We start from the raw sequence: 24,087 nt of genomic DNA on the forward strand, positions 1-24,087 counted from the left end.
TGCTCTGAAAACAACAGTTGTACTGGGCATTTACTGTACCATGGGCTGCAGCCTCATAGGTCTCTGGAGAACAAGTGAAAGGCAAGAGAGGTGCAGAGAAAAAGGCTGGGCTGGGAGGTGTGGGATGGGATAGGATGGACAATTCCTACTGATGCAGCCCCAAAACTGCATGTTTGGGAGCATGAGGAAAGCAGAGCTCCCACAGGTGGCCACTCAATACCTCCCACAGCACCCAGCAATTATCAGCAGCCATGCCAGAGTGCAGGGAGTGAAGCACCGTGCGCTCAGGTTGCTCAGATGCTCACTCCTGCTGCCAAGTGAGCTTCATGCATCAATCAGAGCAGCCTCAGCTGTGGCTGGTGCTGCCCAGGAGGTGGTGGGTCTTGTAGGGCATTTGTTGGTGGAGGACAAACCTATGCCCAGTCAGGGGTTTGTGACATGTGGCTGGTTCATCCCCCCCACTGCTCATGGGTGAGAGGGTGATGCTTGTGCGCATCCACATGCACACACATCCCTGCGTGTGCACATGCACCTCCAGCCCTCTGCATCCCACAGGGACAACATCATGTCTGGATGGGAGAAACACCTGTGGAGTCACAACTCCTTGGAGATTTGGCTGTTTTTCATCAGCACCCCAAAAATCCCATGGTCTGCATGGCCTTGTGTACAGGCTGGCCCTTGGAAGCAGTGCCTGTCCCAAATCCACACCTGCAAACCCTCACTGCTGTCAGCGGGGGCTTTGCTGCCGGTGGCTGGATCCAGCCTGGTGAAGCCTTTCCAGGCTCAGAGAAGCCACTTTCTGCCCCTGAAATAGCAACTCAGATGACGCTCTCAGCAGCTGGGGATGATGATGCAAAATGCTCATTATCCAGCAGGAACAATTAGACTTATGGCAATTATCTCTGCAATTGCTGAGAGATGCTGGAACGGGCCGGCCGGCAGCCAGCTCCTGGTTTAATCCCTGGGCAGAAGAGACATGGTGCCCAGCTCTGCCAGGAGCTGCCATGGCTGTGGAGGAAGAGCATGCAAAGAGCCTCCTGCAGTGCCAAGAGGGCTGGTTGTGGGTGGGAGTGAGAGCAAGGACGGGCAAGTCAAATGCCACTCTCTAACAGCATTGGGCTGCATTCAGGGGAATGAGGAAACGGGCTGAGTCACACTGGGTGCAGAAGATGGTGTTAGAGACTGAATTGCTGGTGCTCTGGCCTCCTTCTCTGCCTGCTGCCATGGTGGCAAAAGCCAGGCTGGGCTGAGTGTTATCCACAGGATGGAAATGGGCAAAACCTGGCTCCAGGCTGCACTGAGCCAGGCAGCGGCTGCTGAGATGGGCTTTAGGGCATGTTCTTTTTGGGAGAAAAAGTCAGGCTTCTGGCTGAGAAAAGCTCTTAGAGTAAAGGCATAAAGGACAACTTCACTCATTTCACAAATCAGAATAAGGCTTCTTTTCCCTCTTGATGTCGTCTAAAAGCCTTATTTTGACACTGCTGGAATGAAGCCAGCCATGCTCCCCAATAGCTGCTCACAGCCAAACCCCCAAATCAATCCCAACACAATAAACAACTCCTCCGTGGATAAATCAGAGTGTGGCTGGCACGGAGAGAAAGCTCTTGGGCAGGATGGGATGCAGCTGAGCCCAAGAGGTGGCCAGGAGCTGGGAGTGGGAGCTGGAGGCTCTAGAAAAACCCAGGCCATTTTCCATTGAAAACCTTATCTGAGGCAAGCATGCCCACACATCCTGGCCTTGTTTGTGCTGCAAGAGCCAGCAAAATTCCCAGGAAAGTTTAGTTACCAACAGCGAAACCTCTCTGATACGCTTTGTTTATTAGTGGCTAAACATTAAACCCTTGGCAAACAGGCTCCTTGGGGCTGGGGCTGCTTGACCGTGACAGCCTCTCCATGGGCTGCCAGCCCCCAAACCAGGCAAGAGCTGCTGGTGTAGCTGCAGAGGGGGACAGGCTGCTCAGGGGCTGGGCTTGGCTGTGGCTGCCAAAGGGAGCCCAGGACTGGGAGGAGAAAGGCTCAATAAAATGCTGCTGTCCCCATGGCCACGGTCCAGCAGAAATGCACCTTTGCCCAGGTGGGGAGGAGGATTAAAAAGTTTCTCACTGGAGCTGAATGGAAAGTTTTTGTCTTGATTTGCAGGAGAAATTTGTCTCCCAGGATGCCAGTGCTGCTGCAGAAACCCACTGCTGTGGCACACAAGCTGTATTCTTCAAGGACACCTGATCCCTCTTGCAAAGCCCATGTAACCTTTGTCTCTTTTCAGTATTAGGCCAGTTATAGCAAAATGGTATTTGCAACTCAAGCAAGGGACAGGCTAAAATCTTGCTCTGCTGCCTTTCCAGTGGTGCCAAAATGGAGTCTAAACAAAGTTCCTTTCCTCTCCCCTTGCGTTAAGTAACCAAAGAGCAACATTTTGAAGTGCTCAGACATCAGGTAATGGCCTTTCCTGCCACACTCAAAGGGAACCTGACAAACACACATACAAAGCCTGACCCACTTTAGCAGGGTAAGAACTCCACCAAGAAAGCAAGCAGGGATCTCAATAAAGTCCTTAATGCAGCCCCATTAGCAAGTCTGCCACGTGTACCCAGACAGATTTATCTCAAGAAGTCTGTCCTCTGAATACAAGTGGTGAAATCTGCTCTGTGCCCAGGTGCAAGGCAGCACTGCTCTGGGACCCAGGGATGCACATGAATGCGCTGTCCCATCACCTTCCCAACATGCAGGGTGTCCATAGAATTACAGAAGGGTAAGGCCAGTGAAGAAACCCTTGCCCAGACTGGGCACTGGGCACTGGTGCAGGCCCTTGCAGTGTTGTTTTGAGGCCATGATTGCGTATGGAGAATGCAAACTCCGCTGCCTTGTGTTTTGTGGCAAGTGTTTTTTGTGGATAGCTCATTATTTGTCAATAGTGGCAGGGATGTTGCTGAATCAGCATGCTGTGGGTGAGAGCCAGCAGGGATCTGGGGCTGGTTTTGCCCAGTGGTAACAAGGGCACTTCCCCTTGCTGGTGTAGTTTTCCTCAGAGACACCCCAAATTCATGCTCCAAGCTTCTGTGAGGTGACTTTAGCACCTTCACACTGGGTGAAAACAGAGAGGGAATGCTCAAGCCTGGCTCTGGGGTGACACGGTGGGATGCTGCAGGGACTGGTGGCTCCCGGGCTCCACCATCCTGGGATGCTCCCTGGGCACAGTGGGTGCCCAGTGGGGACAGTGAGCTACAGAGCTGCTGGCACCTGGAAATGGGACAGGCTGGGGGCTGGGGTGAAACAACTCTGTGTTTTACAGGCTGGACTGATGGGCCAAGGCTGATTGTATGAGGTGTAACAAGGCCAAGTGCCACAACAACCCCAGGCACTGCTACAGCCTGGGGGCAGAGGGGCTGGAAAGCTGTCTGGAGGGAAGAGACCTGGGGATGTTAATTGACAGCAGCTGAACATGAGCCAGCAGTGTGCCCAGGTGGCCAAGAAGGCCAATGGCATCCTGGCATCTATCAGGAATAGTGTGGCCAGCAGGACCAGGGCAGTGATTGTCCCCCTGTACTCAGCACTGGTGAGGCTGCACCTTGAGTGCTGTGTTCAGTGTTGGACCCCTCAATAGAACAAAGACACTGAGGTGCTGGAGCGTGTCCAGAGACAGGCAGTGGAGCTGGCAAAGAGCACAAGTCTGATGGAGAGCAGCTGAGGGAACTAGTGGTGTTTAGTCTGGAGGAGACTGAGGGGAGACATGATCACTCTCTGCAGCTCCCTGACAGGAGGCTGTAGCAGGGTAGGGGTTGGTCTCTTCTCCCCAGTAACAAGTGATAGGACAAGAAGAAATGGCTTCAAGTGGTGCCAGGGGAGGTTTAGATTGGAGATGAGGAAGAACTTTTTCACTGAGAGGAACACTGTTCCAGGCTGCCCAGGGAGGTGGTGGAGTCCCCATCCCTGGGGCTGTTGCAAAGCTGTGTAGCTGAGGTGCTGAAGGACACAGGTTAGTGGTGGGCTTGGCAGTGTGAGGTTAGTGGTTGGACTCCATGATCTCAAAAGTCCTTTCCAGATGAAACAATTCTATCATTCTATGAGTCTATTCAATGGTTTTTCCTGGATCCAGGCTTCCGTGTAGCTGCCCTTGCGCAAGTGCCCTCCCTGCTCCCCTTGCCCACGCACTTGGGTGCCTCCCCAGGGGCAGTGTGCAGCCTGGCCTGGCCTCCACGTTTGCTCAGCAGTGGGGTGGCATCAGTGAACATCACGAGATTGCTGGACACTCCCCGTGCCCTTGAGTAGTCCCCTTTTTCCCCCTGAAGCTCGGTGCTCCAAAGCGTTGGCCTTCACGGCCAGGCCAATGCCCTGCAGCTCTGACACACAACCCAGAGCCTCCAGCAGCACGGCCAAACCTCCTGGGCCACCTCTTGTCCCAGGGAAAGGATGGCATCTGAGGTGCACTGAGGAGAGCACTGCAGGCTTCCCCCAGCACCAGCAGCTCTCCAGATCACAGTGAGCTCCAGGAGGCACTGAGGTGCTTTTGGCTGCGTTTGGTGCTGCTTGTTCACTGGATGGTAAACCCTGGCGGTACCTGGGGCACCAGCAGCTTTGTGAGCATGTGGTGCTGCAAGGCTGTGTGTCTGAGGGCAGCCAGACCTCCAGGGCCTAAATCTCTCTGGCTGAAACATTGCTTCAAAGGATGAAGCTTGGCTTGTCACCCTCCCATTCCCTTCAGCACACCCCACAAATCTTGGGATGCCAGGGCCCTGGAAAATGGCCACTGAATAACACCAGAACTTAAAACAGGGCAGAGCCTGAGATCAAGTTCCCATCTGGTTAAAATTAGGGAGATCTCGGCCAGGAACCTGAGCAGTTGCAGGGTCACAGCCGTGACCTAACGAAAAGGCACAACGTTTCTGTGCTGCTGACCACAGGCCAGGGCTGGAGCTGTAACTTCTCGTTCCTATCACCCCGTCCCAGGTGGCCACAACACTGACAACACCTTCTCAACTTAGCAATGCCGACTTATCCTACCATGGCAGCTTAGCAAGGCTTAAGTAGAAAATTCAGCCTGACAACGTAGTGCAGGAGCAGCAGGAAGAGATAAAGTTCAACCTGGTGATAGCCACATAGTAAAAAATGATAACAAAGCTGGTAGCAACAGCACAACAAGCTCCAGATGGTCCAGCAGAGAGAACCAGAGCCCTGTGAAACGACAGATCATCAATATAAAAAAACAACAAGTCATTGTAAGGAAATGGTGAAAGGCACAGAGTCACCTGGGGCTGAATTAAATCACTGGTGATAAATCCCTCAGAAGTTACCTTTGGAAGCAGCCAAGAGGTCCAATTTGTATAGAAATGGCAGGGAAAAAATAGAATAGCACTGGTATCATAAAGGAAACAGGCAGTAACAAATGAGGCTCTGGATAGGGATTATTTGATCAGCTGTTTTTTAGGATAATGGGTGAAACAAATGTCTGGGTCAGCAATAAGAGTACATGGTGGCTGAAAGACGTGGGAGATAGATGGTTTGGAGTCATTTGCACATTTCAGAAACTGTCTGTCCAGCCAGTGAATTATACAAAGAGCCACAATCAAATGTGAGGAACAGGTTGATCATTTGCACTTCAGGTTTATTACTAAATCCAGGGAGAAATTATTCTCTGCATTCAACACTAAGCATCTTTGTTTGTATTTTAGCTGCCTCACCGGGAGTTTTCATGAGTTGCTCATTTAAACCCTTCTGCTGAGGAACTGACAGTGAGTGAAAAAACACAAAGTGAAAATGAGGAAGAACTGCAAACCAACACCAGCTCAATGTGAGAACAGCAGATGGTCAGACACAGCCCCTGGGGATGGGGAAGACCGTGTTGGTGATATCCATTAGGAACTCCATGACAAGGACGAAACCCAGTTCATCAACTAGTCATCCCATGGGGACAAGGGTCTTACAGCTGGGAGGTTCACGGGGCAGGGGAATATTACAGCACACCAGCACTGCTTCTCAGCTGAGGTCAAGGCTTGTCTGCATTCCCAGCAGCATGACTTCTCTTTTCTAACAGACCTGCCAGCTGGGTTTCACCTCTTCCTGCAGCCCTCACTAGGGATATGGACATACCATCATGATCCTCACAGCTCTACTGTGCCTCTGGCATAGGTTGACACTCAAATGGTGACCACACAGTCTCATCCAACCCATTCAGCAGCAGCATCAGCAATGGAGGAGCCTGTGAAAATACAACACTACTGAAAAACATCTTCACTCTTCCCTGGACTTGCCATGAGACATGACAAGCTCCAAAGGACAGAGGTGGGTCACCTGAAGGAGCTGGAGGAGCTGTTCCCACAAGAAAGGGGAGGTGAGAGGCAGGGACAGGGAGGAATGCCAGCTAGATAAAGCTGTGTGTTCCAGCTGCTGTGGGAACATAGGACCCAAAACAGAAATTGAATGGCACACAGAAATCCTGCTTTACAGCGCTTTAGGCACAGCTGAATGTGTGTGTTGTCACCTGCTCTAACGGCTGCCTGACTCACCCATCAGAGGCAGGCGGCCAGCAATCAGCAGCCCTCCTCCGTAAAGTCAAGGGGAAGGGTTAAAAACAGCACATAACAGAGGAAAGCTTCCCCCATGGAGCCTGAATCAAGTCTTGCTTTAGAAACAGCCCGTAAAAATTGACAGAAATGAACCTCTTGGCTCAGCCCCATGCGAGGGACGCAGCATCCTGTACCTCCTGCTCGGCTGAGGACGCAGCATCCTGTACCTCCAGGTTGACTCAGCCAAGGACCGTAAATACCACCAGCACCCCTCACCCAGGGACCTGCCCAGCTCCCCCAGGCTCCTCCTGCACATTCCAGCATCAGTGCCCAAGATGGGCTCTATCTCTGACAGTAAGAACAAAGTGAGCCATTGCATCTGCTATATTTAGAAGCAGTCAATACTCCAAGTGTTTAAATGGTTACCAGCATTCTCATTTGATATATAAATAGCCTCTGTTTGCCTTTTGAAAGAAAATGATTTAAAAAAGAAACTTGCCTTCCCAGTCATCCTCAGCCCATAGCTGTTGAGCAGGGGGGCCCTGGTTCAAATGAAAAGTTAAATTACGCATTTTCTGTAAGCCAACGCAGGAAGGAAAACGCGTGACTGTGGCTGGTGTGATCAGTGCTGTGGCCCTGCGTTGGCAGAGGGGTTCAAACACAGCGGCAGCAGTTTGCTGAAGCAAATTCTGAGGCTGTTTGGTGCAGAGGGACACCCTCTCCCATCTCCCAGCCTCGACCACACACCATCTTGAGCCGCCTCTTCCACCCGCAGGTCAGTTGTGCCAGAGCCCCATTTCTCCCCCCTTTCACGGTGGTCCCGGCCCCAACACCAGGTTTCTGTTTTTCTCCAGATTCCTCCAGTTCCCAGCCCAGGCTCTCAGCCAACACTCTGACTGCTGTCAGCCTTGTTTCCTCCCTCAGGCACAAAGCCTGGTCCCTCATTCAGTCTTTAAGGCACTACAAAGGCCATGTTCCCAGCACTCAGCCCTCTCCACATATTGTCTCCATTTGCATTAAAGTCAAACTAAGGACACTAACTAATGAAAAACCAGACTGGAAATTTGGGATTTAAAAGACACATTGAAACTGTGCTGTGGATACTGATTTTACACAGAATGATGCAACTTTCCCCCTAAGATTTCGTTCGAATGGGAGGGATACACACAGGCTTGGGACACCGGTCTGAGCACACCTAAGGGGCTGGGAGCCAGTACAGGATGGGTGCTGGGACTCCTTGTCCTTACCCTGTCCTCTGGGTATGGGACCTCATTCTCAGTCATAGAATTGTTTCAGTTGGAAAAGACCAAGTCCAACCCCCCTCCGCACCCTGTCAAGCCCAGCACTAACACATGTCCCTCAGCACCTCAGCTACATGGCTTTGCAACGTCTCCAGGGATGGGGACTCCACCACCTCCCCGGGCAGCCTGGGACAGTGTCCAACAACCCTCTCAGGGAAAAAGTTCCTCCTCATCTCCAATCTAAACCTCCCCTGGAACAAGCTGAGGCTGTTCCCTCATGTCCTGTCACTCATTGCTTGAGAACAGAGACCGACTCCCACCTTGCATCAACCTCCTGTCAGGGAGCTGCAGAGAGTGATCATGTCTCCCCTCGGCCTCCTCCAGGATAAACACCCCCAGTTCCCTCAGCTGCTCCCAACAGACTTGTGCTCCAGACCCTTCCCCAGCTCCGTTGCCAGTCTCTGGACACGCTCCAGCACCTCAATATCTGTCCTTCCTCCAACATCCCACCTCCTGCGCAGCTCAGTCCTGCACAGGGCAAGGCGACAGCGGGGTGCAGGGGGCTGTGGTGTGAGGGGGGGCTGGGAGGATCGCGGCGGGGTGCAGGGGGCTGGGGTGTGAGGGGGGGGCTGGGAGGATCGCGGCGGGGTGCAGGGGGCTGGGGTGTGAGGGGGGGCTGGGAGGATCGCGGCGGGGTGCAGGGGGCTGCGGTGTGAGGGGGGGCTGGGAGGATCGCGGCGGGGTCCAGGGGGCTGGGGTGTGACGGGGGATCGCAGGCCCCAGCTCAGCTGCCCGGCGCAGGCCCAGCGGAGGGCCCCGGCGCAGGCCCAGCGGAGGGCGCGGCGCGGGCGGCCGCCGGGCCGAGCTCCGCCCCGCTCCGCTCCGTCACTGCGCGGCGCCGCGGCCGCCGCCGGGGTCCGCCATGGCCTCGGGGGGCCCGGCCGCCCGCGCCGCCGAGGAGCCGCCGCCGCCCGAGCCGCCGGCGGAGCAGAAGCCGCCGCCGCCGCCGCCGCCCGCGCAGCAGGAGTTCTCCTTCCTGCCGCTCGTCCACGACATCATCAAATGGTAACGGCGGCCACGGGCCGCGGCGCCGGGCCTCCTCCCCGCTCCCCGGCGAGCGCTGCTCCGCACCGGGCCCGGGCACCTCCTCCGTGCTCCAGCCCGCGCCTCTAATGGCGCTGTCTGACCCCCAGCGACCTCCGGGTGCCCAGAGTGGGGAGCAGGGCTGCGGGGTTCCCGTGTAGTGATGCTTTCTCACCCCCAGCGTGCTCAGGGATGCCCTGGACACGGAGTGGGACAATGGGATGCCGCTCTAGTGATGTTCTCCAGCTCCCAGCATCCCCAACGTGCTGTGAATGGAGAGCAGGACAATGAGGTCCCCCCTCGAATGATGCTCTCCCACCCCAGCATCCTCAGGCATGCCCGGGATGGGAATCGGGGTAGTGGAGACCCCCTTGAATGGTTGTCTCCCGCTCCCAGCATCCTCAGGCATGCCCAGGATGGGGAGTGGGACTGTGGAGTTCCCCCTTTAAACAGTGCTTTCCTACCCTCAGCATCCTCAAGGTACCCTGGGCAGGGAGTGGGACAATGAGATCCCCCTGTAATGATGTTTTCCGGCCCCCAGCATCCCTGAGGTGCCGTGGATGGGGAGCAGGACAGTGGGATTCTCTTTCTAATTAGGCTCTCCAACTGCCAGCACCCTCAGGGTGTTGCGGATGGATGGCAGGGCAATTAGGTCAGCCTTCTAGTGATGCTCTACAACCTCCCAGTATCTCCTTTGCCTCTTTCTTCCAGATGGAATTCCTGGAAAGAGCTGGCACAGCCCCAAGTGTCACACCAGTATCTGGGTGGTGTTTAGGTCACTCGGGATGTGCTCCCGTGGCCCAGGAGCACTGCCCTGACATTAACAGCCAGGAGAAGGAGTGTTGTACTTGTGTCAGGTTATTGCTCCAGATAACTGCACTGTTTGGCTGATAACAGCCTCAGAAAGCACAGGCAGTGCTGGGGCAGGATCACAGCCCGCTTCTGGGGAGTTGTAAAAAGGAGGATGGCTTCTGCAGTGAATTGTTACATTGAACAGCGTGAGTTAAGTTGTTCTCTTCGAGTTCCAGTACTGTTGGGGGAAAAGTTACTTGTACATAGGTGCTGAGAACTGTGATGTTTCTGGCCCAGGATGATGGCTTTGGAGATGCTTGTCTGAGGTCCCAGCAGGGCTGTGGCTCTGCCATGAAAGTGCATCCAGGCCATCTCCATGCTGTCACCCAGACACGCCTCAGCTTCAGGCAGGGGACATGGGAAGCACAATTGGCCTTATTGCTGCTTATGGGCCTGGCAGCCCTTTCCCTGGGCACTTATTTAGGAGCTGAGGCTGGTTTGTAGCCTGACGGTGTTTCGCATGCATCAGTCTGAAAGGGGAGAGAGGTTCACCCTTGATGGCTCTGCATCCTGAGCCACAGCAAGGAAGGAATTAATTCCTACAGATGCAGCATGTACATGGGAATGCAAACCCCCTTGTGCCAGGGGTAGGCAGTTGTCCCCAACCCTCTCAAGGAAAAAGTTCTTCCTCATCTCCAATCTAAACCTCCCCTCATGCAACTTGAGGCTGTTACCTCTTGTCCTGTCACTCCTTACTTGAGATCAGAGACTGACCCCTGCCTCGCCACGACCTCCTGTCAGGGAGCTGCAGAGCGTGACCATGTATCCCCTCAGTTGAGCCCGTTGCCAGGTGTATGCGTGCACAGTAGCCATGGCTAGGACCTCCCAGGTTCCTCTGTGTCACCAAGAAGGTCATGGTGACCCACAGGTGACAGTCTGTAGGATATCTTGTGCCCTGTCCTGCTGAGCCACCCACTCCTTCTGCGCCGCTACCTCCCTCGGCTGCGCACACGGCATTTCCCAGGTGGCCTGAGCAGACATAGGTGATGAGCAGTGCTGCAGATGGGCAGGAGCACAGAGACAAGCGGTGGGATGTGCTGCCTCATGTCCCTGACAGATGGCAAAACATCATATCCCTTAATACTGCTGCTGGTCGCAGAGCCCAGCCCTGCTGTTTGGACACTGACTCAGCCATGAAGACACATCTCCAAGGTGACACTGTACTCGGGAGCGAGGATACAGACTGTAAACTTGCTTACATTCAAGGACGTGTGCTCCTTCCTGCTGTTTGGGTCTGGAGGAAGTTTTCCCAAGCAGGGCTTGCTGATCTTTTCAAGCCTGTACAGTCAAATGGCATCAGTGCTGAGGTCCCAGCATGTGGTTGTGCTGCCGTAATGAAGAGCACTGTGCCTTAAGGCGGGTCTGTGGTTGGACGTTGCGTTGAATCCCGTGTTCCTGCGGGCAGCTGCAGCCCCTCCCTCACCTCACTCCTGCCCATCCCTGCCCTCCCTCAAAGAGAGAGTGGTTTCAGTGCCTTGAGCCAGCAGGAAAACCACCCTTCAGAAAAAAAACCCAGCCAAACTGAAAATACTTGTTCATTTGGAGGAACCAGCCGGATGGACAGCCCTCAGTTCTCTGGGTGTGGGGAAGGGAAGACTTGAGGAGAGCAGGAGCGGGGAGGAGGTCCCTGAAAGGCAGACTGCAGCTCTGGTGGGGTAAAGGCTGTGCCCACCCATCCTTCCCCACCAGGGCTCTGTGTGTGTGTGACTGTGTTTTTCCACTGCTGACCTGAGGCTGAGTGTCTGCATAATGGGGATACATTATAGTACCAGCTGCAGTTTTATTTAGAAGGGAGTAATGAATATTTTGTTCCAGCAGCCTTTTGAAACAAACGGCCACCATCTGGTTAAAAGTTTTGCTCACAGCCGTGTCACGATTCCCCAAAGTTATAATGGAGCACCTCTCTGCCTTGGTCATGCCAAGCAGGTTTATTTTTAGGTCTGGCTATTGAACAGGCTTCAGGTTTCAAAGACTGTTAGATTCCCACTTGTTATTAACAGGCGCCCTGGAAGCGGGGCCTCGCTTTTGCCTGGAGTCGCTAAAACTTCTTGCTGGTGCTAACAAAGCTGCTGCAGAGACTAACGAGGGTTTGAGGGCAGATGCTGCCTCAGACAACGCTGATCCTTGAAAAGCACAGAGCTGGCTGCAGAACCACTTGTACTGCTCTTAAAAAAAAAGTTTAAAAATAAGCTGTGGCTTCTCTTTTATTAGGTATCTGTCCCCAGAGGGTCGTTTGAAAGCTCCAGAGTGCTGCTCTCTCTGCCATTGGATGCTCTCTGATACTTTGGGGAGCAGTTTCTATTTTCTGCTGTCAAGCTGTTTGACTGCATTGATTCTTTTTTTCTGCATTACAGCAGCGACAGGTCACGGGTGAGACTCAGATCTTTTTTTCCAGGTGCCTACACACAGCACACACACGTAATCTCACCTTCCCCAAAGAGAGATACAGGAGGTCAAACAGACAGAGAGTTCAGCCTGCTCCATGGTAATGTTTTAAAGCCGCAGAACAGCTCCTGCCTGGATGGATGGCTCCTGAGGTGACTGGATTGTGTGCTGGAAGTCGGCAGGAAACCAGTTTGCCCCAGAGGCTACCCAGTTTGTATATCTATTTGTGTCCATCTTAGGGAGAGAGGTGAATTAGGTGTGTGTAGTTAGATACTAAGAGCAAAAGTTTCCCGCTGAATTCCAGTTCAAGCTCTGGTTGCACTGGAAATGCGAGTGGCCTCAGCAGGTTGATCACTTTCAAAGAATCCCAGGATGGTGGGAGTTGGCAGGAACCTTTAGAGGCCATTCAGTCCAATCCTTTGCTAAAGCAGCTTCCCCTCCATCAAGTCACACAGGAACGTGTCCAGGCAGGTTTGGAAACCTCCAGAGAAGGAGATTGCACACCCTTCCTGGGCAGCCTGTGCCAGGGCTCCCTCACCTCAACACCAAAGTTCTTCCTTGTGTTCCAGTGGGACTTCTGTGTTCCAGCTTGTGCCTGTTGTACCCCTTGTCCTGTCACCGGGCTCTACAGAAAAAAGGCTGTCCCCGTCCTCTCAAAACCCACCCTTTAGGTGTTTAAGTCACTTTCCAACAGGAGAGCTGAACACTGTCTCCATTTTCTCTCCTCTTTAGCATGGACAGAGACAGCCAGGATGTTCACCAGGTGCTGAATGAGCTCAAGAACAAGTTCCAGGAGACGAGGAAGCTGATCAGCTCCATGCCTGGCATCGGGGTGAGCCCCGAGCAGCAGCAGCAGCAGCTGCAGAGCCTGCGGGAGCAGGTCCGGACCAAAAACGAACTGCTGCAGAAATACAAGAGCCTTTGCATGTTTGAAATCCCCAAGGAGTAGGAAGGGCTCAGCTCTGCTCTCCAGCTCCGGATACCTCCTCCACTGTCTGAAGAGGAGAGAAAAATCTGGCAGAAGTTTACTTTTCCTGTCTTTCATGCTTTTTTGGTGGCTGTGAAGTTGTGTGTGTGTGGATGCCAGGCACGTGGCCCTGACCAGGAACACTCCGTGCCTCACGTGTGATGTTACAGCGGCACATTCCCTTTGAGTGGCTATAGGACTGAGCCTTTATGTACATGTCTTCTCTCTCCTCTTGGGGTGGGGTTTTTATTTTTTCATCCAAACAAGCAGGAGATGAGATGTTTTCTTCTTGCCAAGCGTCAAAGTACCTGCTGGTTAACTTTAAGAAGGAAAAAAGGTGTTTTCTGCAATTGTTTTCACTTCTGAAACAAATGGACAGACGTCAAAAGGGAGCGTAAGAGGGAAGCACAAGCTCTTTGGCACTGCCTCTGGAAGGGGTCTCTGGGGCACCTTCTAGCCTGTGTGTGTCAAAAGAGGAACAATTGCTTTCAGTTACTTCTGTATGTCTCTCTCCTTTTGGTCTGTCTGAGTAAAGATTTAGAAATTCCAAACTGCCCCTCTTGTGTGTTCAGTGAGTGGATGAGGGCTGAGCAGTGGATGAGGGCTGAGCAGTGGATGAGGGCTGAGCAGTGGATGTGGGCTGAGCCGGGGCGGCACAGGGGACCTGTGGGACCACCTCCTGTATCTTTGCTTTTTTTGGAAGGAGGGTGACTTGAAAGAGCAAAGTGAGGACTACCTGGGGAGAGGATTTTGGTGGGCTTTGGGTGTGTAAATCTCCTTGAGTGCATGCAGCTTGTAGGCAATACGTTGGGCATCTTGCCTTTAAAACAGAGGAAAGGAATCATAGAATCATCATGGAGTCCAACCCCTCCCCTCACCCTGCCAAGCACAGCACTAACCCAAGTCCCTCAGCACCTCAGCTGCATGGCTTTGCAACATCTCCAGGGATGGGGACTCCACCACCTCCCTGGGCAGCCTGGGATGGTGTCTTAACCCTCTCAAGTAAGAAGAAGTTGTTCCTCATGTCCAGTCTAAACCTTCCCTGGTGCAACTTGAGGCCATTTCTTCTTGTCCTGTCACTTGTAACTCCCATCTTGCCACCGCTTCCTGTCAGGGAATTGCAGAGAGTGATCATGTCTCCCCTCAGCCTCCTCCAGGCTGAACACCCCCGGTTCCTTCAGCTGCACCTCATCAGATTTGTGCTCCAGATCCTTAAGCAGAAATGAACCAGAGAGCACAAATAACGAGCTTTTAGTTCTTCCATACGTGATACAAGTTGGGCTCAATAGGAGGGGTCAGTTCCATATCCACAGTGCTCCAGAGACTTCCCACAAACACAATCGTTTGAGTGTCTTCAGCATTTACCAGTGACTGATTAAAGGCTCTCAGAAGCCGTACTGCCTTCAGATGGACCTTGGGGCTCCCTGCCCTCTGTCCTCCTCCTGTGACTGTTATGGTGACAGCTGATAACCTGGTGAGCAGCACTGCATCTCACTGACTAACCGAGACGTGACAGCACCGTCACTCTCCTGGGTGTCTGAATCAGCTGAGAGGTGGTGCAGGTCACTGAAAAAACAGCTAGTCAAGTACAAGACCTGTCGAGAGTCTATTGGGAAGCAGCACCCTCATGCCTGAAAAAGAAACCCGTAAACCAAACAAAGCAGAGCAGGGGCTGTTTGGGTAGGGCTTTCCTAAAGCAAAACCAAAGTCATTCTGCTCCTTGGGAGCTGGGATGGCTGGGACTCACCCGCAGCGTAGAGATTACGCTGTTCCCACTGGAATGTTTTACTAGTACTTTCTTTGGGAAGGTGCCAGTGTGTAAACTCTGAGTAAAGCAGAACACCAAGATGAACAAAGCACAGTGTACACTCTTTATGTTACTGAGACTGCCTTTCTGCCAGCCACTGCCTGCCCCAGCTCAATAAGTTCTTGTCTCTCAGGCCTGGACGACGGTTTCCCTTGCTTTGCCAGTGGCTGTTCCTGTGAAATCAGGGCATCTGTGGAGCTGGAAGAAACAGCGTGTTTCCAAATAAATGTCTGGCACTCGGTGCAGGAACAAGTTAACTCTGACAACTTGAATCCAAGTTCCAAGCGAAACCGAAGTGGTTTGGTTTGGTCTCACCCACAGTAGTTTTGTGGCTTTGATGGAATCTTTTTTACGTTGGTATGCAGTAAATGTAGGTTTGTTTTGTGGCTGAAGGGGGGAACGGGAGCTGAAAATGGGCTGGAACAGAAGCTGGAGGCAGGAAGACCTGTTCTTTAACGAGCTCTCCCCTTTCACTTCTAGCAGTGGTTACTGGGATTTGTTATTAGGAAGGGATTAAAAACCATCAGATGCAAAGGTGACCTTTCAGGCAAAGTACTTCCTTTACTCATATTGCAAAACAAAAACAATATCCTGGACAAGGCACAAATGAATCACTCTCTGTTGACATCATTAAGTGTGCTTAGTTAATCAGGAAAAAGCCCCACAATCAGCTCTTTGTAAGGCAGTGATGTCAGTTTGCTTGGGTTCTGCACTGAATGACATGCCAATGCCCAGCGTGTCCCAGGGCTGGCAGGATCCTCACTCAGCGTTAGCAAAGTGAGGAAAGAGTCCTGGCTCGCTGACCCTTTTGAGTAACCAGCTCTGTGCGTGGCCTCTCGTTACCCCGTGTGGCGAGGGAGCCGCTGCTTGCAGAGACGGAAACCTTTGCTCTGGGAGTCGGGGGAGATGGGGTAACACACAGATTGAGTCAAGAAGCTGATTTTAGCACCTCAGAGCTGGGTTTAACAGGATTTGGTTTTGCTACAGGGGAGGGTGAAGAAGCAAAGGCAAACCCACAGGTGTCCTTTTAAAAAGATTTTATTGATTTGTAGAAAAAATAAAACATCAAGTTTCACCCACGGTAGAAACACTTGAAGATTTTTTGTTTTGTTCATATCAAGGACAAACAATACCTACATAAAGTGCCTATTACTTAAAAAAACACCCATCCCCTTCCCTCCCACCCTCCCCAAATCTTGCAAGTCAGACAAGACAAATGTAAACAAGAGTCAGTTTTTCGCTCCATCGGGGCTGTAACTCTGCAACATCTTTGCAACAGCTTAGGAGTGTCTTCTGCATGTGTTTTGCAGACACAGACAAACACACGACACAGCGCCAGAGTCCGTGCACAGCTTCTCAAGTTAAAAAAAAAGCCAAAACAACAAAAACCCAAGCCCAAAGCCTCAAGCAGGCGCTGGCAGGCCTTTGCTCTCCCTCTTGAAGGCAGTGCCCGAGGCTGGGTGGTTTGGGAGAGAAAGAAATGCCAGGGTCTGTGCCCTCCGCACTCATCCTCCCATCTGGCAGCTCACCCTTCCTGTGTTTCTCTAACTAGAGGAGGCTGGTCCCAGCAGCACCCCCCCACCTCCTGCCCTCCAAAGCCTTCCCTTTCACATCCCTTGCTCCCAAAATACCCTCCCCGGGGGAGGGAGTTGAAAGCGACCCCTCGGGAGGAGGGAGGCTGGGGAAGAAGCGGCCCTCTCTCTGCCTGCCCAAAGTCAATTCAGAAATGAGCATCTTTCCCCCCTCCCTTCTTTCCTCCCTTCTTCCCTTCCTCCTGTCCGTGCTTCCTGTGGCAGGGAGCGGGGGCTCCTAGCTGATGATGCAGCGGTCCTTCTCCTTGCTGTGCCCACCGCCGATGGCTTTCTCCCGGATGTACATGAGGTCGCTGTGGACGCTGGGCCGCCGAGCGAAGGGGGCCACGATGCCGTACGCCTCCTCCGTGCTGCCCCGGCCCCCCTCTTTCAGCAGCTTCTTGCCTTTCAGCCCCTTCTTGTGCAGGATGTCACAGTACTGGACCGAGACCTTGCGGTGCAGGTCGGGGCTCATCTCGCTGGGCAGCTTGGCCATGGCAAAGAGCGCCTGGAACATCTGGTCCAGGCTGCTGTTCTTCTTGGCTGAGATCTCGAAGTAGGCGCACTTTTTGGGGTCTCCTCCCACCAGCTGCTCGATCTCTCGGGGTTGCACCTCTCGGTAAAAGTCCCGGTCACCTTTGTTGCCGCAGATGACCAGAGGCACCTCTATGTTCTCCTTGGTTTTGTTCTTCAGGCACGACTTGGTCTCCAGGATTTGCTGCTTCAGGCGCTGCACCTCCTCAAAGGAGTCCCGGTTGTCCAGGCTGAACACCAGGATGAACACATCTCCTGGGGATCAAGAAGGAACATGAGACGGCTGCAGGGACGGACACACGCAGAGACCCACTGCCTGAGCTATACAGAGACTCGGTGAGGGAAGGACCGAGCAGTACATGGGTCTCACATCCTCCCATCCACCCTGTGCAGGGAGCAAAGTTGCCCATCCTGTGCATACACAAAAATCGCACCTCCCTCCTCCCAGGACTGGAGAAACATCTCCAAACTGGGCAATAAAACCTGACATCTGGCAAGAAACAACCTCCCCCCTCCCAGTTCCTCCCGGCGCTCCCCAGCCAAGTACCTGTGAGGATGGAGAGGCGGCGCATGGCTGGGAAGGGGTGGTTGCCCGACGTGTCCAGGATGTCGAGCTGGTAGACCTCACCGCGGATGCTGTAGAACTTGCGGTGGAAGTCCTCGATGGTGGGTGTGTATTGCTCCTCGAAGCGGCCCGTGAGGAAGCGCGAGACGATGGCCGTCTTGCCCACCTTGGAGGAGCCCAGGATGACCATGCGGTAGCAGTTCTTGGCGGGGATGCTCAGCTCGGCCTCGCTGGGGCACATCTTCTTGATCATCGCTGCCAGTTTCATTGAAGCCGGCAAAGGGGCAAGCTCGCGGCGAGAGGAAGGAGGAGGAAGGCGACGTCTGCCCGGCTGCCTCAGCCCCTCTCCTCTCGCAGGAAAGGCCGGTGTGAGCTGTGCACGGCCGCCGCCGCGTTATATGGAGGCGGCAGCGACCGCCCCTCGGCGCGTCACGGCCCGGGGCGGCGGCGGCTGAGTCAGTGAGGGCTCCGCGCCCGGCCCGCTCCCGGCCGCCCCGCGCCGCGCAGCCCGCCTGCCTTCGCAGCTCTCCCGGAGCTGGCGGTGCCTGGCAGCCGGGGACCGTTCGCAGCCCGGTTCGTGCTCCCGGTTCTGCACAGCCCGGTCCCGTTCGCAGCCCGATTCGCACTGCCGGTTCTGCACAGCCCAGTCCCGTTTGCGACCCGGCTGGAGCTCCCGGTTCTGCACAGCCCAGTCCCGTTTGCGACCCGGCTGGAGCTCCCGGTTCTGCACAGCCCAGTCCCATTTGCGACCCGGCTGGAGCTCCCGGGGCTGCCCGCCCCAGCCCCGCTTGCGGCTCGGTTGGAGCTCCCGGGGCTGCCCGCCCCAGCCCCGCTTGCGGCTCGGTTGGAGCTCCCGGTGCTGCGCAGCCCAGCCCCGTTGGCAGCCCGACCCGTGTTCCCGGTCCCGTTCGCAAGCCGACCACTTTGCAGCTCAGCCCGGGGACACGGTAACTTGTATCGGTCCCGCCCGCAGCCGGGCTGAGGCTGCCGGGGTCCGCACGCCCTGCAGCGCGCTCGCTCGCAGGCAGGGACCCGTGGCGAGAGGTGCGGGGGGTTCCCAGCCCGCTCCCAGTGAACAGTCCGTTTGACACTCGCTCTGGGTGCAGAAGCGGGAGTGCGGGCACCCTTCCCGCAGAAAGACCAGAGAAATGAGCCTGTTACAGTGCGTGGGACGGGAGCAGAGAGATGTCCCCGTCCCACCCAGCAGCTCGGGCTGGAGGCTGAGCGGTGCCCCCTTGAAACAGGGTTTTGCACTGCTGCTTTCTCTCAACCCCAGCTCCAGCTTCGACTTTAGACCGGACGCAGCCCATCTCCGACTCCAAGCCCAGCTCCGACCCATCCCACCCCATCCCATCCCATCCCATCCCACCCCACCCCATCCCATCCCATCCCACCTCACCCCATCCCATCCCATCCCATCCCATCCCACTCCATCTCACCCCACCTTACCCCATCTCATGCCACTCCATCTCACCCCACCTTACCCCATCTCATCCCACCCCATTTCACCCCATCGCACCCTGCCGCCCCCCGCCCCAGGGCCGCTGCAGCGCCCGCTCCGCCGCGAGGGGGCAGGCGCGGGCGGGATGGGGGTGTCAGGGCCCCGCGGGAGGGGGGGCCGAGGAGGAGGAAGAGGAGGAAGGATGCTCGCAGGGATGTAGGCACAGCGCAGGGCTGCCCCCGGAGCTGCTTCAGGTTGGGGACCCCATCTTGTGGGATGCTGAGTTGTTGGGGGTCGCCGGGTGGAAAGGAGCAGCCCCCCGGGCCCAGAGGGCTGCAGCGAGCATGGCTGAGCCAGCACCTTTTCCAGGGGTCCTCGGGGAAAGGGGAGAGTGGCTGTGCTGAGAGATCTCTGTGCCACCAAAGGCTGGGAGATAGGGCAGGGGAAAGCCAAACTTCCACAGCAGGCTGTTGAGAAAGTCTGAATCAAAAAACTCCCTGTGAGAATCTATCAGAAAAAAAAAACCCCTAGTGAAAGGTGATGCTTAAGTAAGGTTCAGGATAGCAAAAGCCTCCCCTACAACACTGATAGTGACCTCAGGGATGCACATTTGTGTTTGCCCTTGGGAAACTGTGTTTCCCTTGGGAAAGGGATGGATGCTGCTGAGCATCTCCTCCAAGTGCAATCTCACGCTTGGACATTAATTTAGGCACTGTCCAAAGGTTTTTGGAGAAACTGTGCCCATCTGCAAGGTGGAAGGAGCCACGGTTCAAGCAGCCCCTTCTCTGCTCACAAGGAAACATCCTCCCTGGCTGCAGAGGCACAAGGACACTTGGGGGAAAGTGGGACAGTTTCCCGTATTTATTGATCTGTGTGCTAGACAGCAAAGAGATTTAAGAGCCAATTACAAGAGCATACATGTATCACCCCAAAATAACAGAGATCATTTAATTGAAGCAGTTGATGGAAAACAACGGGGGGAAGAAGAGGTGCCAATCTCTGGGGGACAGACAAATCAAGTTATCTCAATGACCTTTAAAGATCCCTTCAAACCCAAATTATTCTATGATTGGTGTTTGTTGTTACCCATACAACTATTAAGAGTGCCAGGAATGGGTAAAAATAGCCTACTTGAAGCCTACTTTTAGGTTAACAGTTTTGAGCAATGGAAAATCCTTTTTCTCCCTCCCAAAGGCTCCTCAGTGACAGCAAAGGCAGAGCACACTGGGAGGCAAGTGTGCCACCGGGATCCTGTGGGTCAGCTCAGGGTGCAGGTTGTGACTGGAGCCACACTACCAGGAGCCCCCCTGAAGCAAAGACAGGGACCCTGGGAGGGTGGAGGAGAAATGATGGCTGCAGAAGCACCTGGGGAGAGGGTGTGGGGGTGGCTGTGCTGTCCCAGAGCCCAGCTCCTCACGCAGAGTCTCTGGAGAGGAGCATTACAAGGCATTAGTCTGAGTACCCCAGGATGAGCGAGAAACTCATCTCCTGGTGAAAGCAGAATGCATTTGCTGGGAGCTGACTGCCAGTGATGGATGATAAAGGATCCACCTCACTGTGAGGCAAAGCCTCCCCACAGTTATGACTCTCTTAAAAATCACCACCTATTCCTGACCTGACTGCAAATAGCCTGAGTCTTCAGCAGAGGCAGATAAAACAGCATTTTGGCCCACGGCTGCTGTACTACCTGCTCCGATTTTGATCCTCTGCTCCTTGCCCGCTTTTAGAGGACACAGGCTTCTTCATGCAGCTGCTGGGTACAGCAAGAGCCGCAGGCAGGCTACTCTACATGAAAACCCAGCAACCACAGACACTTCTAATGGAATTGAACATCTTCAGCATGGATCAATCCCCCATTTCTTGCTATTTCTTTCCCTATTTGCACCCTCCCGCGTTTACCAGCCACCTGCCAACGAACAAAACCCGCCTGGCAGCCACAAGCAAGTGGCTGAGGGAAGGAAATTCCACGAAAGTCACACAAACATCCCAGCGACAGAACATGTGGCTCCCCAGGGTCTGCCTTGGACGAACTGTGCGAGCAGCAAAACAGAGCTCACAGCAACACCAGCCTCTGCAAAGACAGAGGAAGCAAAATGTACCAGGAGCGCACATCACGCCCGGCCCAGGGACAGGCGAGCGGGGGGATACTTGGAAAAGAACAATTACATCAGAACATGACTTTGATTTGAGCTGGGAAGTGTTGTCAGTGCGAGGCTGAGCCGGTCTCGGTTTGTGGCAGGGTCCTGTGGGTCCAAGACTGGAACAGGCATTTGTGCTTTTCTCGCCCTGGCACATGCAGACCCTGCTGCCTGTCCCGGGATGTGGAGAGGAGCACACCCAACAGGAGCTCCTTATCTCTGCTGTTAAGATGCTTCATGTCCTACCAAGGGCTTGTCCCCCTGCACTGCTATGGTGTTCCCTGGCTCCAGAGTGGTGCTTTGCTATATGCACACAGAGCCAAACCCACTCCCCAGTCTGGCTTTCTCAGCTCCCTAGTTCCTGCTTCTCTTGCCCAGGTTTGGGACTTGTTGCTCAGACAGGACCCTCTGTTTGTGTGGTGCACAACACCCCAGACTGCTGCTCCTTGGCCTGCTCACAAATAATCAGCATGGGCTCTGTGTTTCCCACCATTTGCTGGTGAACAGCGAGGTCTTGTGGGACCTCAAATCCCTCTCCCCTGGGACAGGAGAAGGAGCAGCAGGCTGGAGGAAGAGGGGAGCAGCTGGGTAGGGAAGGGATGGGAGGCTTTAGCTATAGCTCTTGCTCGTCCCCCTAGGGAAAAGCATCTGATTAAATCAAGATGCAGCATCCAGGGTTGCTATTCATTCCCTATATTATTAGCTTGTCTCATTTTATTAAATCTGCTTTAAGGCTTTTCAAAAGAAGCACGTAATTCACAACATATAATTTTTCCCAGATGAGATATGATGCACAAGCGGGCCGCTCTGTCACAGGGGACTGTGGGGGGTGGGTTTATTTGTTTCCTTCCCCCACCCCCTACTTCTTTAGCAACATTTTTCATGTCTCCTGATTCTTTTTAGCATTTGGGATTTGATTAACTGAGAATTTGAAAGCCTGAGACATGTCTTAAATCGCCGATTCCTTGAGTCATGCAGGCAAGAGGAGGCGAGCGCTCCCTTGGAGACGCCACCCCGAGCAGCTCCCACAGCAGTCTCGTGCCATACCGTGGCATCTGGACTTTCTGCATTTGCTCCCCTTCTCTCATCTTTGGTGTGTGCTAGAGCTGAGATGAACTTGCCACAGCCGCTGAGGGCCAGTGTGGCGGTGCAGGGCTGGGGAAGCAGTGTGTGCTCTGGCGGGTGGCTCCGAGCTGCTGCCTTCCTTACCAGTGGCCAAACAAGCGTCACAGGCGCCAAGCACGGGCCAAGAGGTGGGGTATGGTGGCCCGACTCCACGGGGGCTTCACTAAGTGGGGTGACACCTCACTCTCCTGCCATAGAAAAAAACTCCCCTTCAAGGTGGCAGAAACCACGTGGCAAAGCTGGGTCCCATTTCCATCCCATCTCATGCCATCTTCTAGCTCGCAGTTCGCTCAGAGGCAGCAGCATCTCGCCAGCATCCAGCATGGACAAAGGTCTTTGTGTGTCCTGGACATGTCCCCAGACTCTGGTACCTTCTGCTCCCTTCTGAAGAGCGGCAGCCTCCCTGGGATTAGAGATAAATGTCATCTGTAACTAGAGATGGGCAGTGACTGGGCTTGGAATATAGGGCACGGGGGAGAGGGAGACTCGCTGACCCTGGCAGGCAGGTTGCAGCAGGTTTCAGGAGGGTTCCCATGGAAATGGCGATGGCTGCTGGGGTTTTAGGACAAAAATAAAAGCCCAAGAGGAGACAGGAGCCAGATGGGCAGTGACGAGCTGGAGCTGGTGGAGGGACATGCACCTTGGAGCTCCGCTCGGTGCTGCTGCCCAAATCGAAGCCCCTTGCTGCTGCTGCAAATGCTCAGCCCCAGTGCAGCAGCAAAGCAGAACAGCAGGCAGAGCCCATCCCCGCTGTCTCCTTCCCGGGGGGCTCTGGCTGCTCTGCCTACCTCCTTCGACCCCGCTTCAGAAAGGAGCCGTGCTCAGCAAACGCCTTCCCTCACACGGCATGGAAAAAGCAGCACATTCCCAGCATTTTTGTTCTGCACTTAGATGCAAGGAGGCCGCGGCGCTCAGCTTGCCGGGCTGCCCTGGGGAGGCTCGTTAGTGTGCAAAGCAAAGCAAACAGCCTCGGAACTTGTCCTCTGGCTCATGGCGGGAGCTCCGTGCGTAAGGGCCGGCGGGGTGGAGGGCGGAGGTGGGCTGGACGGTGTCTTCACACCATCCCTGGTATGGCTGAGGTGAAGGGCAGCAGGAACGGCAGGCACGGGGGGCTGATGCTCTCCTGGAACTGGGAGATGTTTTGAAGCCTCTCTCGGGCACTCACAAGACAGGGGCTGCCTGCACCCATGGAGCCGAGAGCAGGAGCCAGCCAGCTCAACCCCAGCTCTGCTGAGGTGGGACTGATCCTGCTATCACCTCAGGAACTTGTTTGGGTGGTTTCCCACCTGGAAACAGCTTCCCAACAGGGTGTTTTTCCCATTGCACTTCTTTGTGACCATATAAAGCCCAGCCTGCTCTCCCTGCATAGAGGAGACTGGATTATTCCCCTGTAAGTCCCATCGTGTCCTCCACCTGCCTTCTCAGGTTTAGGGGATCCACATTAAAGCAGTCAGTGGCCAAACTGACCCAGAAAACCCTCAAACTGCTTGCACTCAAATCTCATATTTGCTTTTGCATCAAATCCCAGTTGCTATCAGACAGATCTGTCTCTGCTGCCCACCAAAGGGCTGTGCCAAGGCTCCTCGGTGTTGAGATGAGCCCTGAGCAACCCATTTCCCTCCATCTCCCTGACGGGAGTTGGGCCTGGCAGAAGCCCGACAGGAACTGTGACGTCTCCATCGCTCTGCTGATGCGACACACGCTGCCTCAACTGCACCACGTGTTTATTCTCCCCTCCTGGCTAATCCTGTTTGCTTGCCACGTAGAGGCCAGTGCCCGTCACTCTCCCGAAAGCAAACAAGAGCGCAGGGTTAAGGTTGGTCACAATGGATGTCAGAGCCCTCAGGGGCACGTCCTCACCTCTGGCTGTCCCTGCCA

At 54.4% G+C, this 24,087-nt stretch overlaps 3 protein-coding genes across 4 annotated transcripts in view; 1 reads left to right on the top strand and 2 right to left on the bottom strand.

Annotated features, from left to right (window-relative positions):
- The first annotated feature begins 8,658 nt into the window (after window positions 1-8,658).
- On the top strand, window positions 8,659-13,579 carry MED9 (mediator complex subunit 9). The gene is made up of 2 exons (XM_061994049.1): window positions 8,659-8,806; window positions 12,794-13,579. Exons 1-2 carry the CDS (start codon window positions 8,664-8,666, stop codon window positions 13,008-13,010), a joined length of 360 nt encoding a protein of 119 aa, XP_061850033.1. The 5' UTR covers window positions 8,659-8,663; the 3' UTR covers window positions 13,011-13,579.
- A 2,467-nt stretch (window positions 13,580-16,046) lies between these two features.
- On the bottom strand, window positions 16,047-17,853 carry RASD1 (ras related dexamethasone induced 1). Of its 2 annotated transcripts, none has more exons than XM_010207147.2 (2): window positions 17,488-17,853; window positions 16,047-17,195 (listed from the first exon to the last, which is right to left on the bottom strand). In XM_010207147.2, exons 1-2 carry the CDS (start codon window positions 17,771-17,773, stop codon window positions 16,645-16,647), a joined length of 837 nt encoding a protein of 278 aa, XP_010205449.1. In that variant the 5' UTR covers window positions 17,774-17,853; the 3' UTR covers window positions 16,047-16,644. The 2 variants fall into 2 exon arrangements, with proteins under 2 accessions (XP_010205449.1, XP_061849360.1); XM_061993376.1 differs by having other exon boundaries at window positions 16,948-17,124.
- A 1,947-nt stretch (window positions 17,854-19,800) lies between these two features.
- PEMT (phosphatidylethanolamine N-methyltransferase) overlaps window positions 19,801-24,087 on the bottom strand; it is a 50,556-nt gene continuing 46,269 nt past the window's right edge. Inside the window, exon 8 of the mRNA XM_061993649.1 lies at window positions 19,801-22,612. The gene's annotated coding sequence lies outside the window, so the exon portion shown is untranslated. The remainder of the gene's footprint in view (window positions 22,613-24,087) is intronic.

Source organism: Colius striatus, chromosome 3 (assembly GCF_028858725.1).
Source record: "Colius striatus isolate bColStr4 chromosome 3, bColStr4.1.hap1, whole genome shotgun sequence".
NCBI classification, from domain to species: domain Eukaryota; kingdom Metazoa; phylum Chordata; class Aves; order Coliiformes; family Coliidae; genus Colius; species Colius striatus.